A 13,193-nucleotide genomic window follows, 5' to 3' on the forward strand; every position below is an offset into this window, starting at 1 on the left:
TTTGGCTTCTCTTATTGGTGCGAAAAGAAATGAAGTAATTTGGTTTGGTGAATAAAGGTTTGAAAGCAAAGAGGAATCATATTCATTCCCCTCTTGGCCTGTTTGATGGTGTAAAGAACAACGTCATTTTCATTGTTGGGTTTAATTTGGTAACTTACTATAAACCATTCAACTTCGACTAGCAGAAGAACTGGATCAAAATTCTACCATAGCTCAGAGTAGAATCCGACTCCAGTACACTAGAGATTACAAAAACATTCTTATGAAAAAAAAAACCATTTTTGCCAGAGCCATACAAATAAAGAAAAAAGGGAGATTCAAACTTTTATGTGAATGTTAACATCAAAATGACCAGACTACAAGACCATATTCATGTGCATATTTTAACCTCATAATAAAATTTGAAAACGATAACCACAGAATGAATTATATACATAGCACTTCTAGATATTTGCGAATTTACCATTATATAACATTATTGAACATAGAAAACAAATCAAAGACCATTAGAAACATAGCAAAGACTGTGGACTTTTCTAACATGACAATACCATCAAGAGTCACATCTAAATTGAATCCTCTAGTGTCGATGATGTTACGTTCAAACAGATTATAAACGATCAGACTGTCTTGGACGTTATATAGCATAAGATCAATTATTGAGACAACAAATATGGTTCAAAAGAGGACGACGACCAAACCTTTGTTGCATTAATGTCCTCAACTTCTTCTTTTTCCAAACCAATTGGAGCCTTTCTCTCTCACGATTTTTACCAAATTGTGTCTCCCCACCTGAAGTCAGGTACTGAAATAGAAAAGTCTACTATTGTGTCCGTTTCTCATCCAAAATCAATCAAACCACAACAATTTTTTTTTTTTTTTTTTTACTAAAGCATTGAATCATAGGAATTGTCAGTAACAACAGTAAGCTGGGGTTTTCAGTACATAAATACGTATCCAGGACGTGCAACCTAATACATCATTGTCTCCAGTACAAAAACTATACGCAGAGTCACATGCATACTTTACTCATGTAGGTCACAAGTTGCTTCTAAAAGGTAGACCCCGCACATAAATCACTGACACAACCACGTGTGACCAAGAATTAACATTATCAGGACAGTATACGATTGTAATACATATAGAGGCAATGTCACGAACACAAAAATGTATATCATCTGGTTGGTGTCTTTAGAGACAGACAGATGGAGGCTGGAGAGAAAGTGACAGTACCTACATGCCTGAGAAGAGCTTCTTCTTCTCCTCTTTTTTTTTTTTTTTGCGTGTCTTCAGTGGGAGTTTGATGGCAATTTCCAGAGAGATTTGGTTGCAATAAGGATCTTCTCTCTTCCATGGGATTCGGGTTCTTTCTCGTGTATTGAAGAAGACCATCTTACAGCATGAGCCATTCGTGCCACTTTGTCTAGCACTTCAGGAGAGTCTCGGATCACAACCTTCCCTTCTGGACGCAATATTCTGTCCATCTCTACCATTAAATCTACTAGACTACACCTGTATGCATATTAGACAACTCAGTTTAGGCAAACCGGATAAGCCAGGGACCGTGTTAGCAAACGAGAAAGGTTTTACGTTAGTTATGTACCTCGATTTGCTTGAGTCTTGCCGTTTTATTAGTGATTCAATTCCTGACACGTGGATGAAATCATACGTACGAGGATACGTTGAAAAGGGTTCACACCTGCAAGAACCAAATAATAGGGTTTTAACTCTTAAGAATTGTGATATAAGATAGTTCAATCCTAGATGCTAGCAAAGGGCTAAGAACAGAACAAGAGAGATAGTTATATATCAAAGTCTTTACTTTGATCAAATATATAAACAACAAAGGTGACTAACCAATCATGGTAAACACCGATGAGACCTCTGTCATATATCACGTCAAGAGTTAATGGCTTCCGAGCTGGAATGACATTCATAACCCAAACAGGTTCAGATGCAAGGGCTGCGGCAAAGCCTCCGAAGAATGCATTCATGTCCATGACATTGCGAACAGCTGGAGATTTTATCTCCAAGTTCAGAGAATCCTTGTAATAAGCAACTCGTCTTGCCCACCGCCTTGCATCTGCTTCAAACACATCCAACCCGTTTTTCATGGCAATTGCCCTAGAAGGAACTTTAGTAAGCCTTTCCGGCCACTTGGAAATAGTTCCCAAAGCAAATTCTCCTTTAACGGACGATGGCCTGGTAACACACTTCTTCAATTTATAATACCTGAAATTAAGGAGAAAAAAACAATGACTTCAATTTTCACTATTACATAACTTTATAACAGGTCATCCACAAAATTACACGACAATAAAATCTCACCATGCATCACTTGGTGGGACAGACTCATCACACAACTCGAGCCCAAACTCATTCTGGCTGGGGAGACATGAATCTCCAACAGGCTTCTTCCAGATGACAGTATTTCCATCGACCGCAATTAGCTCATAGCACAAAGCTCTAGCTACCGCCTGAAGATCAGCCCATTCTTTGTCTTGTTTAGGCCATTGTACAGGTGGGCCAGAGATTACAAGATATCCCCCAGGGCGCAGTAACCTATCTACTTCGATGAAGTAAGTTGCATCTACAGACGAATCACCAAGCAAGATAAGAATAACTGCTGCTACAAATGGCAACACATACGAGATATGAAGAGTTGCACAACCCAAGGGACTCACTGTAAGCGGTAAAAGGAATCAAGCATCGGGAACAATGCATCAGGTCAAAGGAGTATGCAGGAAAGGGGAGTCTACGAGTGCCAAGCATGGCAACAAATGCAGGAACTCCTCTTTCCAAGGCGAATTGAATTTGCGATTTATGTGAATCTCTTGGAGCAAATGAGAGGGCCAGAATGCCTTGAGATAGTAGAGTGCCTCCGAAACTTGCTACCTGCAATTGTATTGTAACAATGTTACACAGAGCAAAACATGTATAGTTTAAAAAAAAAAAATGACTTGTAATGATGATTCTTACCCCGCATCCCATGTCAAGGGCAGTTCGAAGAGTTCCACCATTAAGCGGAATATACTGAGCAAGTTTCTCAATGTATTGGCCAGCTCCGCCAGGAAACATGGTGCCACCGCCTGGGAAAGTGAAGTATTCCCCTTCCCTTTTCATCCATCCTTGGTGACCTTTCCGGTCAGCAATTTTATTATATGGCATGTTTGCATGCCAGATCTACAAAAAGTTTTCAAACAACCACCATTAACACAGTTAAGCCTAACACCAAGAGGCCACCAAAGAAATCGAACTCTATACATCTCCGTAGCAAGCAATTCCAATGAACAGAGCCAATAACTAAAGCTACTATAATTCGAATCTAAGTTCAATGATCACCTTGTGAAGGCTCTCAGGCCAAGGAACAGGGATTTTATAACCAGAAGGCGGAGGAATCAAGCAGAGAGGAGTCTCCTCAGGCAAGGGGCAATGTCTCTCCCTATAGAAATTCATCTCTCGACTAAGCTGACTATTCCTCCTTGGATCCTCACAAGGCATGTGAGCGACAGCCTCCGCCGGACAATACTCGATCGGCTGCAAATGCTGACCAGCTTCAACCAAAGTCACCAATCTCTGCCGCTGCCTCGGATCTGACGCCGTCGATAGAAGCAGCGTTTGCCTACCAGAAGCCGCCATGGAATCGCCGAGAGGAGTGAACAAAAGGACGAAGAAGAGAAGCACGATACCGAAGAAAACAGCGGTTACGATGTCGAGGAGACGCCATTGACGAGGGTTACGCTTCGACGCAGGTAGACTCAGGTGCCCCATGGCTTCTCCACTCGAAAACCAGATCAGATGCAAATCTTAAGGGTTTTTATATTATAAGATTAGATTTTTTTTGGAGATCTGAAGAAATTGTCGGCGATTATTAAAATACACTACTAATCCTTTGTGATTTGAGAGAGTCAGTCAGATCAAATCCCATATCTGTGTATCTCTCAGTGCTTTAGTAGCGGTCTAGTGTGTATCTGTATGGCGAAGCGCGGTGGTGGATACGGCACTGGTGGGCTCTTTCGATACATAAATTGATTTCAAGAATATTTTAATGGAATGTTTTTTTTTTCATCGTTGCTTATGGAGTAGTTTTTTTTTTGTTATTTGGGCCTAAAATATAATTTGAGCCTAACTATTTTGGGAAAGTCCATGCAGATTTATTAGTGGACCGTCCTTTCACGGTCCAAAACAGTGTGACGATAACATGCATTATATATAATAAGGTCACATATTCAGATTAATTAAGATTTGAAACAATATAGACGCATAATAGGATTGAATATGAACGATTCTGCTAATTTTTTTAAAAAATTAGTTTTCTAGTCATAGTCAATCAAGCCGGTCAAATATTTTTGTTTTAATTTTGGTGATTATTTAGATTATTAAACTATTATTAATATCAGTAAATATGAGCTCGAATTTGTTACCTTTGTCATATACTGTACGTATGTTGCTTGGTTACTTGTGACAAACCAACAAATTATATAGCTCATATTTACTGATGAAAATAGGTTTGAAAACATAGATAACTTACTGATTATTAAACCTATACAATGGATTAAACCTATTTTCACAAGCAAACGAAATCCATTACATACCTGATCCTATTCTCAGCTCATATTTACTGATTATTAATTAAACCTATTTTCATGGATTTCGTTTTCTTAATTCGTGAAAATAGTTTTTTTTTTTTCTTTCTTTTTGTTTACACATGGAAAGAAGAACTTATTCAAATATTCTAACATCAAGAATTTAGTTTACGCGTCTCTCATTTAATTTTGTTATCATATTAGGATAACCGTTGGCTATAGAAGCTGAAAATATCTTCAACTTTTTTGGAAATTGATTTCCAATTTTCTTAAAGATCAATGTATCTAACACATTCCGTTGTGTAAAAGGTTTGTAATAAATTTCATGGTAGCCATTCACACGTGCTACGTGTTATAGGAGCGTTGAGAGTCGGATAAACAAAATTTAGTACTAGTAATCACTAAAATTGAAATTGATTTAGATTTCCATTTTCAGCATATCTCTTTACTAGTAGAAATCCACTGTTGTCAATAGTCGTAAGCGTGTTTGGTGATAAGACTAATAAATTTTAAAAGTGACTAAGTTTTGTATTAAATGTTTATTCACATCCTAGCCATTAAACCAATTTATGACGATAACAAAACAATATCCAATTTATAGATTTTTCATTTTTAATTTGATACAAGAATCTAAATTATTGCTTAGAAACTAGTATTATATCTTTCAAAGCAGTGCCAACTTTACAAAAAAAAAACGAATACCATTGTCATATTACCCCTATATGGTGTAACCGTAAATGTGTCAATGTAATAGAAATTAGATGAAAACTACAAAAATACTCAACATTTTTAAAAGTTAATAAAATAGTCCAAATATTTAATCCTGACTCCAAATTATAAACTGAAATCACAAAAGTTAAACAACAATTATAAAGCCTTTTAACAAGACAAAAAAAAAGAGTTAAACAATTATAAGGTTTAAAGCTTAATTAACCCTTATTATCTTCTTCATTGAAAGAGTTAAATCAGTTTTTAATGCAAAAATACCAAAGATATTTTTCCCAATATACAATGAATTTAAGAGATCCATTAAGGAAAAATTAGCATTTTCGATAAAAATAAAAATATACAATATAAACTTAGATGGGATGATATATGGAAAAACTCACTGTCACCTCATATAAATAAAGCATTCATCTTACTTACACATGCAACCAAGAAAATAACAAAAGGGCACAAAATCACATATTTTGTGAAAGTTTCGATTTTTTCCTTTTATTCTTTCTTTTTTTTTTCTCCGGCCAAGTCATGGCGAACTATAGGTGGCCGTCAAAGCTATCACTCAGAGCAAGACAAACGAATCTATACCACGTGATTCTAATCGCTATCCTCTGCGCCGCCTTTTACTACATCGGAGTATGGCAACACTCCGGCCGAGGACTCTCACGCTCCTCCCTTTCGAACCACGACCTTACGTCCGTGCCCTGCACGTTTCCTCACCAACCCGCACCGGTTCTCAACTTCGCTGCCCGTCACTCAGCCCCTGACCCACCTTCGACGGCGACGGCGGAGCGTGTCACTCAAATCTCGCCGTGCGGCGTCGAATTCTCGGAGTACACGCCGTGCGAGTTCGTGAACCGGTCTTTAAGTTTCCCAAGAGAGAGGCTTATATACAGAGAGAGACACTGTCCGGAAAAACACGAGATGCTCCGCTGCCGGATTCCAGCGCCGTTCGGTTACAGTGTGCCTTTCCGGTGGCCGGAGAGTCGTGATGTGGCGTGGTTTGCTAACGTGCCGCACACGGAGCTAACGGTGGAGAAGAAGAATCAGAACTGGGTGAGGTATGACAAGGATAGGTTTTTATTTCCTGGTGGTGGTACGATGTTTCCACGTGGAGCTGATGCTTACATCGACGAGATCGGACGGTTGATAAACCTCAAAGATGGATCCATTCGGACAGCCATTGATACTGGATGTGGGGTAAGTTAAGATTACTCTCTTTTTTTTGTCCTCTTGATCTTGTTGTTTCTTTGTACTATTCATGTGATGTCTCTGATTTTTTGACTCTCTGTGTCATGTTACCATGTTCATCCCATGCTTGTGATGTCATCCATTTTGAATTTTTCTGATTGTTTCTTTTGAAAAATTGATGTCTCCTTTGTTTTTGCAAATTTACACGGTCATTTGTTTTGGGGTTTGGAGTAGATTTAGTGGAACTAAGTCATCAATAAGTTGTATAGTAGCGTGTATATAGATTCATGTCAAACTAATTGATGATTGTGCAAATTACATTGAAACCATCTATTGATGTTCCCTTTGTTCATAGATCAATGCATAGGATAATTAGTAGTTGCTTTAGGTCAAATCAGAGAAATTTATTTCCAATTTGGCATGCCACACCTAATTAGAATTACAAAGTTTAGTCATATACTAATTGTTAATTGTTTATTTAAAATGTTTTAAATTTAAGAATTTTGGTCACAAAATCTGTTTGTGTAAAAGGTTATGACAAGAAGAATTTTCTGACACGGCAGAGTGAGAATGATACAGATATGATTGTCGTAATATGGAAATAGTAGCATTGAAGTCACAAGTAGATAAAAAAAAAGTCAATAGTATCAAATCTGGAAACAAATATGCTAAGTATTCCTAACTTTGGGCTTCTCTTATTGGCAACGAATAACAACTTTCTAATTTTTAGTATATTGTTGAATCAGGCTGTAATACATTATTACTTTTTTTAATCCCAACAAGTAATTAAATAAATTGTAGGACAGCTAAGTAAATGCTGGCTAGAGAGAGCCATCAGATAGAAACTATGGATTTCTTAGCATCGATAGTTTCAATCTTCAAATAGAAGTAAAGTGGTCAAAAGACTTTAAAAACTAGTATGTTTTTTTTTTGTTTTTTTTTGTCTTATAGATGTAAATGAGTAAATTTAATTATAGAGTTTACTATCATGATTTATCGACCGTTTAAACTAATGTTGATATTAGGTAGCGAGCTTTGGGGCGTATCTAATGTCGAGGAACATAGTAACGATGTCGTTTGCACCAAGAGACACACACGAGGCTCAGGTTCAGTTCGCACTTGAGAGAGGAGTCCCTGCCATTATCGGAGTCTTAGCCTCTATTAGGCTCCCATTTCCGGCCAGAGCGTTCGACATTGCTCATTGCTCTCGATGTCTCATACCTTGGGGCCAATACAGTAATATTATCCTTAACCTTTCAAGTCGCATCTTCATTTTGCATTCGGTTTCTTGTGTGTGTGTGTGTTTTGACTACTGTTTTGGTGTGAGCAGACGGGACGTATCTGATAGAGGTGGATAGGGTACTGAGACCGGGCGGGTATTGGATTCTGTCAGGACCGCCGATTAACTGGCAGAGACATTGGAAGGGTTGGGAAAGAACCAAAGACGATCTCAACTCGGAGCAGTCTCAAATCGAGAGGGTCGCTAGGAGCTTGTGTTGGAAGAAACTGGTGCAGAGAGAGGATCTTGCGGTATGGCAGAAACCCACCAACCATATTCACTGTAAGCGCAACCGGGTAGTTCTACGACGCCCTCCCTTCTGCCACCGGACACTACCCGACCAGGCCTGGTATATTTGATTACTAGACAAGAAGAGATGGTCTCACTAGAAAGGAAGTTTTGTATTTGACTCCATCATGGTTTGCTCTGTTTTGGGTTTTTAGGTACACTAAGCTTGAAACATGTTTGACGCCGTTGCCGGAAGTAACAGGATCTGACATCAAAGAAGTAGCGGGTGGGAAGTTGGCAAGATGGCCTGAGAGATTAAACGCTGTTCCTCCGAGGATCAAAAGTGGAAGCTTGGAAGGAATCAACGAGGATGACTTTGTCAGCAACACAGAGACATGGCAGAGAAGAGTGACTTACTACAAGCGCTTTGACCAGCAGCTCGCAGAGACGGGAAGATACAGAAACTTCCTTGACATGAACGCTCATCTTGGGGGTTTTGCCTCAGCCTTAGTCGATGATCCTGTATGGGTCATGAACGTTGTCCCCATGGAGGCCAGTGTCAACACCCTTGGAGTCATCTATGAGCGAGGGTTGATCGGAACGTACCAAAACTGGTAAGGTTCCTATTTCTAATAACCGAGTAAGCATTCTTTTGGGAAGTTTTTATGGGCTTTTCTTATTTTCATTTCATCAACTCTTAAACAGGTGTGAAGCCATGTCAACTTACCCAAGAACGTACGATTTCATCCATGCCGATTCAGTGTTCAGTCTGTACAAAGACAGATGTGACATGGAAGATATCTTGCTAGAAATGGACAGGATTCTAAGACCAAAGGGAGGCGTGATCATCAGAGACGACATTGATGTGTTAACCAAAGTGAAGAAGATAACAGATGCGATGCAATGGGAAGGGAGAATAGGAGATCATGAGAACGGACCTCTTGAAAGGGAGAAGATTTTGTTTCTTGTGAAGGAGTACTGGACCGCACCTGCGCCTGATCAGTCATCAGATCCTTGATCAAGCTTTGAATAATTCATAATATTCGTAGCTCCATTTTTTTTTCTTCAAATATTTTGTAAACACAAATAGACTTTTGGGGGAGTGAAGAGAAACAAATACCAGATCAATTGTTTCAAACCGGAGGTTCATTGTGATTAAATGAACTAGACAGTTAAGTACAAAGTGTGTGACTATGCATGCATTTAGATAATAAAGCGCTTACAGACTTAACAGTAAACTGAAGTCAACTAGTTTCTACTACCATCAGATCAGGTTACATTGTTACACCAATAGTTCCAGAAACAACGCTTCTTGTTTGTTGGTGAGACTGAGTTCCTCAAAAGTTAAGGCACCGTCTTGAAGGCTGAAAGCACGTCGAGGATAAGGTCTAACCTGTTTACCAACAACATTCACGCGAGTTATAAAGCTTGTAGTACCATAAAATATAATCCAAGATGTGAGGGATAGAAAGAAACTTGAATCCTTTAGAAATTGCATTGAACTAATGCAGGAGAATAGCTAGCGCAGATCACAGGGCTTACCACTCTATATGTGCCAGGTTTGACTAATCCAGCAGCATCTATGAAGTCAAAAAGGTACTGCACTTAACAAAAAAAAACAGTCAGGGAAGCTTGACTACGACCTCACTAATCAATAGAGACTCATGAACTTCACCTTAAGCTTGTCTGATTTGAGAAAGCGACGACCATGACGGCTGCTATCTGGCATTCTAACGAGTAGAGTGATGGCATCTTCATTTTCAGCTGATGGTTCGATGGGAAGCACTGGCTTCATTGTAGTGGAAGATCTCTCAGATTCCTGCCACAAGCGAAGTACCCAAAACAGTGAAAATAAGAACTAAATAAGATTGAAGAACCAAAGTAATATCAGCTTTCACTGGAGAGTGCATTTTGCTTTAAGATTCACTATGATCATCTATTGACCAGGCATACAAAATTCGTCGATGGTTGAAAATCTAAGGGTTCACTCTGATTACAGTTTACAACCCCTATTTTTGTAGACTGAGTTCTAAAATGGATTTACGGCAGAGTAGTTGTTCACAGCCTGGATTATGTTCCAATGAATGAATGCCTCACAAGAAAATCGGATTACCTCTTCAACGACCTTCTTATCGGGAGATTGTGACTCCTTGTGAATTCCAGGTTGATTATTATATGAAGTATTTTCTTTAGCTACTCCACTAAAGAGTGCCTTTTCCAGCATTATTGCCTCTTGTAGCTCTTTTGACGGAATGCCACCCCACTAGTAGCAGTCAACAAGAGGTGAAAAAAGGTAAGACGAACACATGATACTACGAATATGTTAATTTGTTCTTGACTGGCTACTTTCACTGATAAGAATAATCGAACTTGTATCAATTAATTTACCTCTTCAGGATAAGAAGCTTCAACATTCTGGTGATCATGTCTGTGCTGAGAGCTGGTATTAATTGGTTGCTTTTGTTTCATGTCTTCACGCGTGTCTTGCACTGAAGAGCTCCCAGGCTTCAAGTACAAAGGTTTTAGTTAGCAAGATAGCTTAAAGAGTTTCAACACATTGTATTAAGGAGAAACTAATAAAAGTGTTTCTAACTTAACATGGATGTCCACCACCTAAACTGGTGGAAACTGTAAAGGAAAGCATCCCAAACTATATATATTATTCGATAGCTATTAACCAGAAGGCTGGAAAAGGCTTATCAGAGGTGAAGAGAAATTTAGTTCCACACCTGATATCTGCTACTTTCATTTGTATTAGATTGACAAGGATCCTGATGCTCCACGGACTGAGGCGTAAATTCAGCTAGTTGGTCTCGGAACGCACTCTCATGCTCTTCCATCTGAAAGCCATATATGCTAAGTTGAGACATCGCGTACATGGTACATAGCAGATGAGATAACTATCAACGCCTACCTCTAAGGACATCGAAATTGCACGGGCAATGTCCTCATCTTCCCGGTTAATAACCTCTATTGGAGATAAAACGCTAGATGGATCCTGCATCAATAATAAGACCAAAAAAAAAGAAGGGAAAATGTGTAAAGCTCATGCAAAATAGGAGCTAGACAGGGTGAAGCTAGAATAATATACATTGTCTAAACTATATCTTGTGTTGTGACGACCCTCTTGAAAGTCCTTCTTCGAGGCCTCAATGGCAGCTCTGATCATTTCTTCTTCTGCATCGTTGCTATAAACGGGTGATTCACCATCCATATGTGTCCCACCATGGACCTGGGATCCGTAGGTTGGTGAATGTCTAGCATAACCGTCTCCAACCTGTCCAAGTCCAGGAGGACGAGCCTGATCATTTCCCCAGGTAGAGTGAGCAGGGAACCCTGTGACTTCTCCCGTTTGAGATGATGGAGAAGGACTTCCAGAGAGAGCAGAGCCACTGAGCTGCCTAAAGAGATTTCGTCTGTAATTGGGATCTAGAAGCAAAGAGGGTCTGAAAGCCCGAGCAGCAGAGAGGATAGATGGAAGTGCGCCTGGGACTGGCCTAGACTCGTTGACTGGTCTGGACTCGCTACCACGAACGTGATTGTTACCTTCCACAACGTTGTAGTCTGGACGATTGTCTAAGCTTGAATCATCGTAACTGGAAAAACAACCCAACAAAACAAACAGCTAACACCATGGGAAAACAAAATCATAGAAGAGAAAACTCAAAACTAAGGAGATTGAGAAACATACATGCTTCTTTCCACATCTCTAAAGTGGCCATTGATGGCTTCAGGGAGATTATTGCCATGTTCCTGCTCAAATTTTACAGAAAGTTCAAAAGAACGCAACGAGATCTACTCAAGAATAGACAAATCGAAATTCCTATACCGATCCTACACAACCTAAAACCCTAACTCTCCCAATTACATTTCAAATCTATCAGCAGCATTTACACATTTGATCACAGAATCTAACCATATCTACTCAATTCTGTGTGTGTGTGTCATAACAAAATCAATCTTGGGAGAAGGCACTCCACGAAATTGCCCCAGTCATAGTCATGTCCTTTCAGAAAATAAAGATTTTGACGAAGAAAGAAAAAAAAAAACGAACCTCAAGTCTCTGAATCGCGAGGGACTCGGAGGCACCAGTGATGCTCATATAAGACTGGATGGAGTCTCTCGTCGGACTCACCATTTCCGCCGGAGAAATCGGTGGCTGTCGGTTCGAGAACAACGAGTACGCCGGGAATTATGGAAGCAGCGGCGTTCTGATATATGTAATTTGCTTTGTTTAAACTAAAGTTTTTGATAAACTGATTCGAACCGACATGTGCTGATGAGTCGCCACAAAGGTGATGATGTTATCTAAACTTTAATTAACACTCCTCTATTTCTCTGTATACAGTATAAATTTCCTAAAATTTCATATAAATTAAAAGCATATTGAATTTTAACATATTTCAAAAAATTAAATTAGTTTTTAATATTGATTCTCTTTGTTTTTAACATATTTTAACATACTTCTTAGTTTTTTGATATAATCATCAAATACATTACCTATAATAAACCTTATCTCAGTATCTAACAATATTATTTCTCTTCCAAATCAAATTATCTAATTGAAAAAGGTATTAAATATGTCATTTTCATCGTTTAATTTTTTCAAAGAATAATATTTTTAAGTCACTTTTTCTTACTTCACAAAAATAAATAAAAGAAAAGTTGAAATGTTTTTTCCCCAATTATGTATCATTTAGCAATAATGAAATATTGTCTTAAAATGTTGATATCAATTTTGAAAAATTGATATCATTATTAAAACTTTTTTTTGTGACTAATATTTAAGTGTTTGTGAGTAATGACATACTTAAACTTTAAATATTATAAGTCTCTTTAATATTTGTGGTCTATTTACTAGTTTTTTTATATATAACTGGAATAATGAATTTAAGTGCTTGTGAGTAAGAAAAAGAGACTTAATTATTATTATTTTTGAAAAAAATTAAAAGATAAAATTGACATAACTATTATTAACTAACCTCAAATTTTATGATGTCAGCATATTGTTACTTGACATGAATAAATATCATCATATATAGTCGATAAATTAGTAAGATAATAATTTTTTTGAAAATCCTATGTAAAAACAGGGTCCCATCAATATCATAAATTAATAATCATATAATATTAAATATATAATATATATATCTAATAAAATCTTGTGAAATATGATTTTATTGTTGTTT

At 38.0% G+C, this 13,193-nt stretch overlaps 3 protein-coding genes across 4 annotated transcripts; 1 reads left to right on the forward strand and 2 right to left on the reverse strand.

Annotated features, from left to right (window-relative positions):
* Window positions 1-450: 450 nt before the first annotated feature.
* LOC104705338 (putative pectin methyltransferase QUA3) lies at window positions 451-4,088 on the reverse strand. Of its 2 annotated transcripts, XR_015563252.1 has the most exons (8): window positions 3,343-4,084; window positions 2,980-3,183; window positions 2,685-2,895; window positions 2,329-2,590; window positions 1,858-2,232; window positions 1,604-1,699; window positions 1,234-1,512; window positions 451-805 (listed from the first exon to the last, which is right to left on the reverse strand). XR_015563252.1 is itself a non-coding variant. In XM_010421327.3 (7 exons), exons 1-7 carry the CDS (start codon window positions 3,769-3,771, stop codon window positions 1,290-1,292), a joined length of 1,800 nt encoding a protein of 599 aa, XP_010419629.1. In that variant the 5' UTR covers window positions 3,772-4,088; the 3' UTR covers window positions 1,094-1,289. The 2 variants fall into 2 exon arrangements, 1 of the variants encoding a protein (XP_010419629.1); XM_010421327.3 differs by lacking the exon at window positions 451-805 and having other exon boundaries at window positions 1,094-1,512; window positions 3,343-4,088.
* Window positions 4,089-5,536: 1,448 nt separating this feature from the next.
* On the forward strand, window positions 5,537-9,187 carry LOC104705340 (putative methyltransferase PMT15). The gene is made up of 5 exons (XM_010421329.3): window positions 5,537-6,506; window positions 7,523-7,733; window positions 7,828-8,125; window positions 8,220-8,618; window positions 8,710-9,187. The coding sequence occupies exons 1-5, from the start codon at window positions 5,835-5,837 to the stop codon at window positions 9,020-9,022; spliced, it is 1,893 nt and encodes a 630-aa protein (XP_010419631.2). The 5' UTR covers window positions 5,537-5,834; the 3' UTR covers window positions 9,023-9,187.
* LOC104705339 (plant UBX domain-containing protein 9) lies at window positions 9,133-12,381 on the reverse strand. The gene is made up of 10 exons (XM_010421328.2): window positions 12,059-12,381; window positions 11,696-11,757; window positions 11,096-11,600; window positions 10,919-11,002; window positions 10,734-10,844; window positions 10,393-10,509; window positions 10,118-10,267; window positions 9,680-9,823; window positions 9,547-9,603; window positions 9,133-9,397 (listed from the first exon to the last, which is right to left on the reverse strand). The coding sequence occupies exons 1-10, from the start codon at window positions 12,140-12,142 to the stop codon at window positions 9,287-9,289; spliced, it is 1,425 nt and encodes a 474-aa protein (XP_010419630.2). The 5' UTR covers window positions 12,143-12,381; the 3' UTR covers window positions 9,133-9,286.
* Window positions 12,382-13,193: the final 812 nt, after the last annotated feature.

Source organism: Camelina sativa, chromosome 8 (genome assembly GCF_030686135.1).
Source record: "Camelina sativa cultivar CO46 ecotype springtype chromosome 8, ASM3068613v1".
NCBI classification, from domain to species: domain Eukaryota; kingdom Viridiplantae; phylum Streptophyta; class Magnoliopsida; order Brassicales; family Brassicaceae; genus Camelina; species Camelina sativa.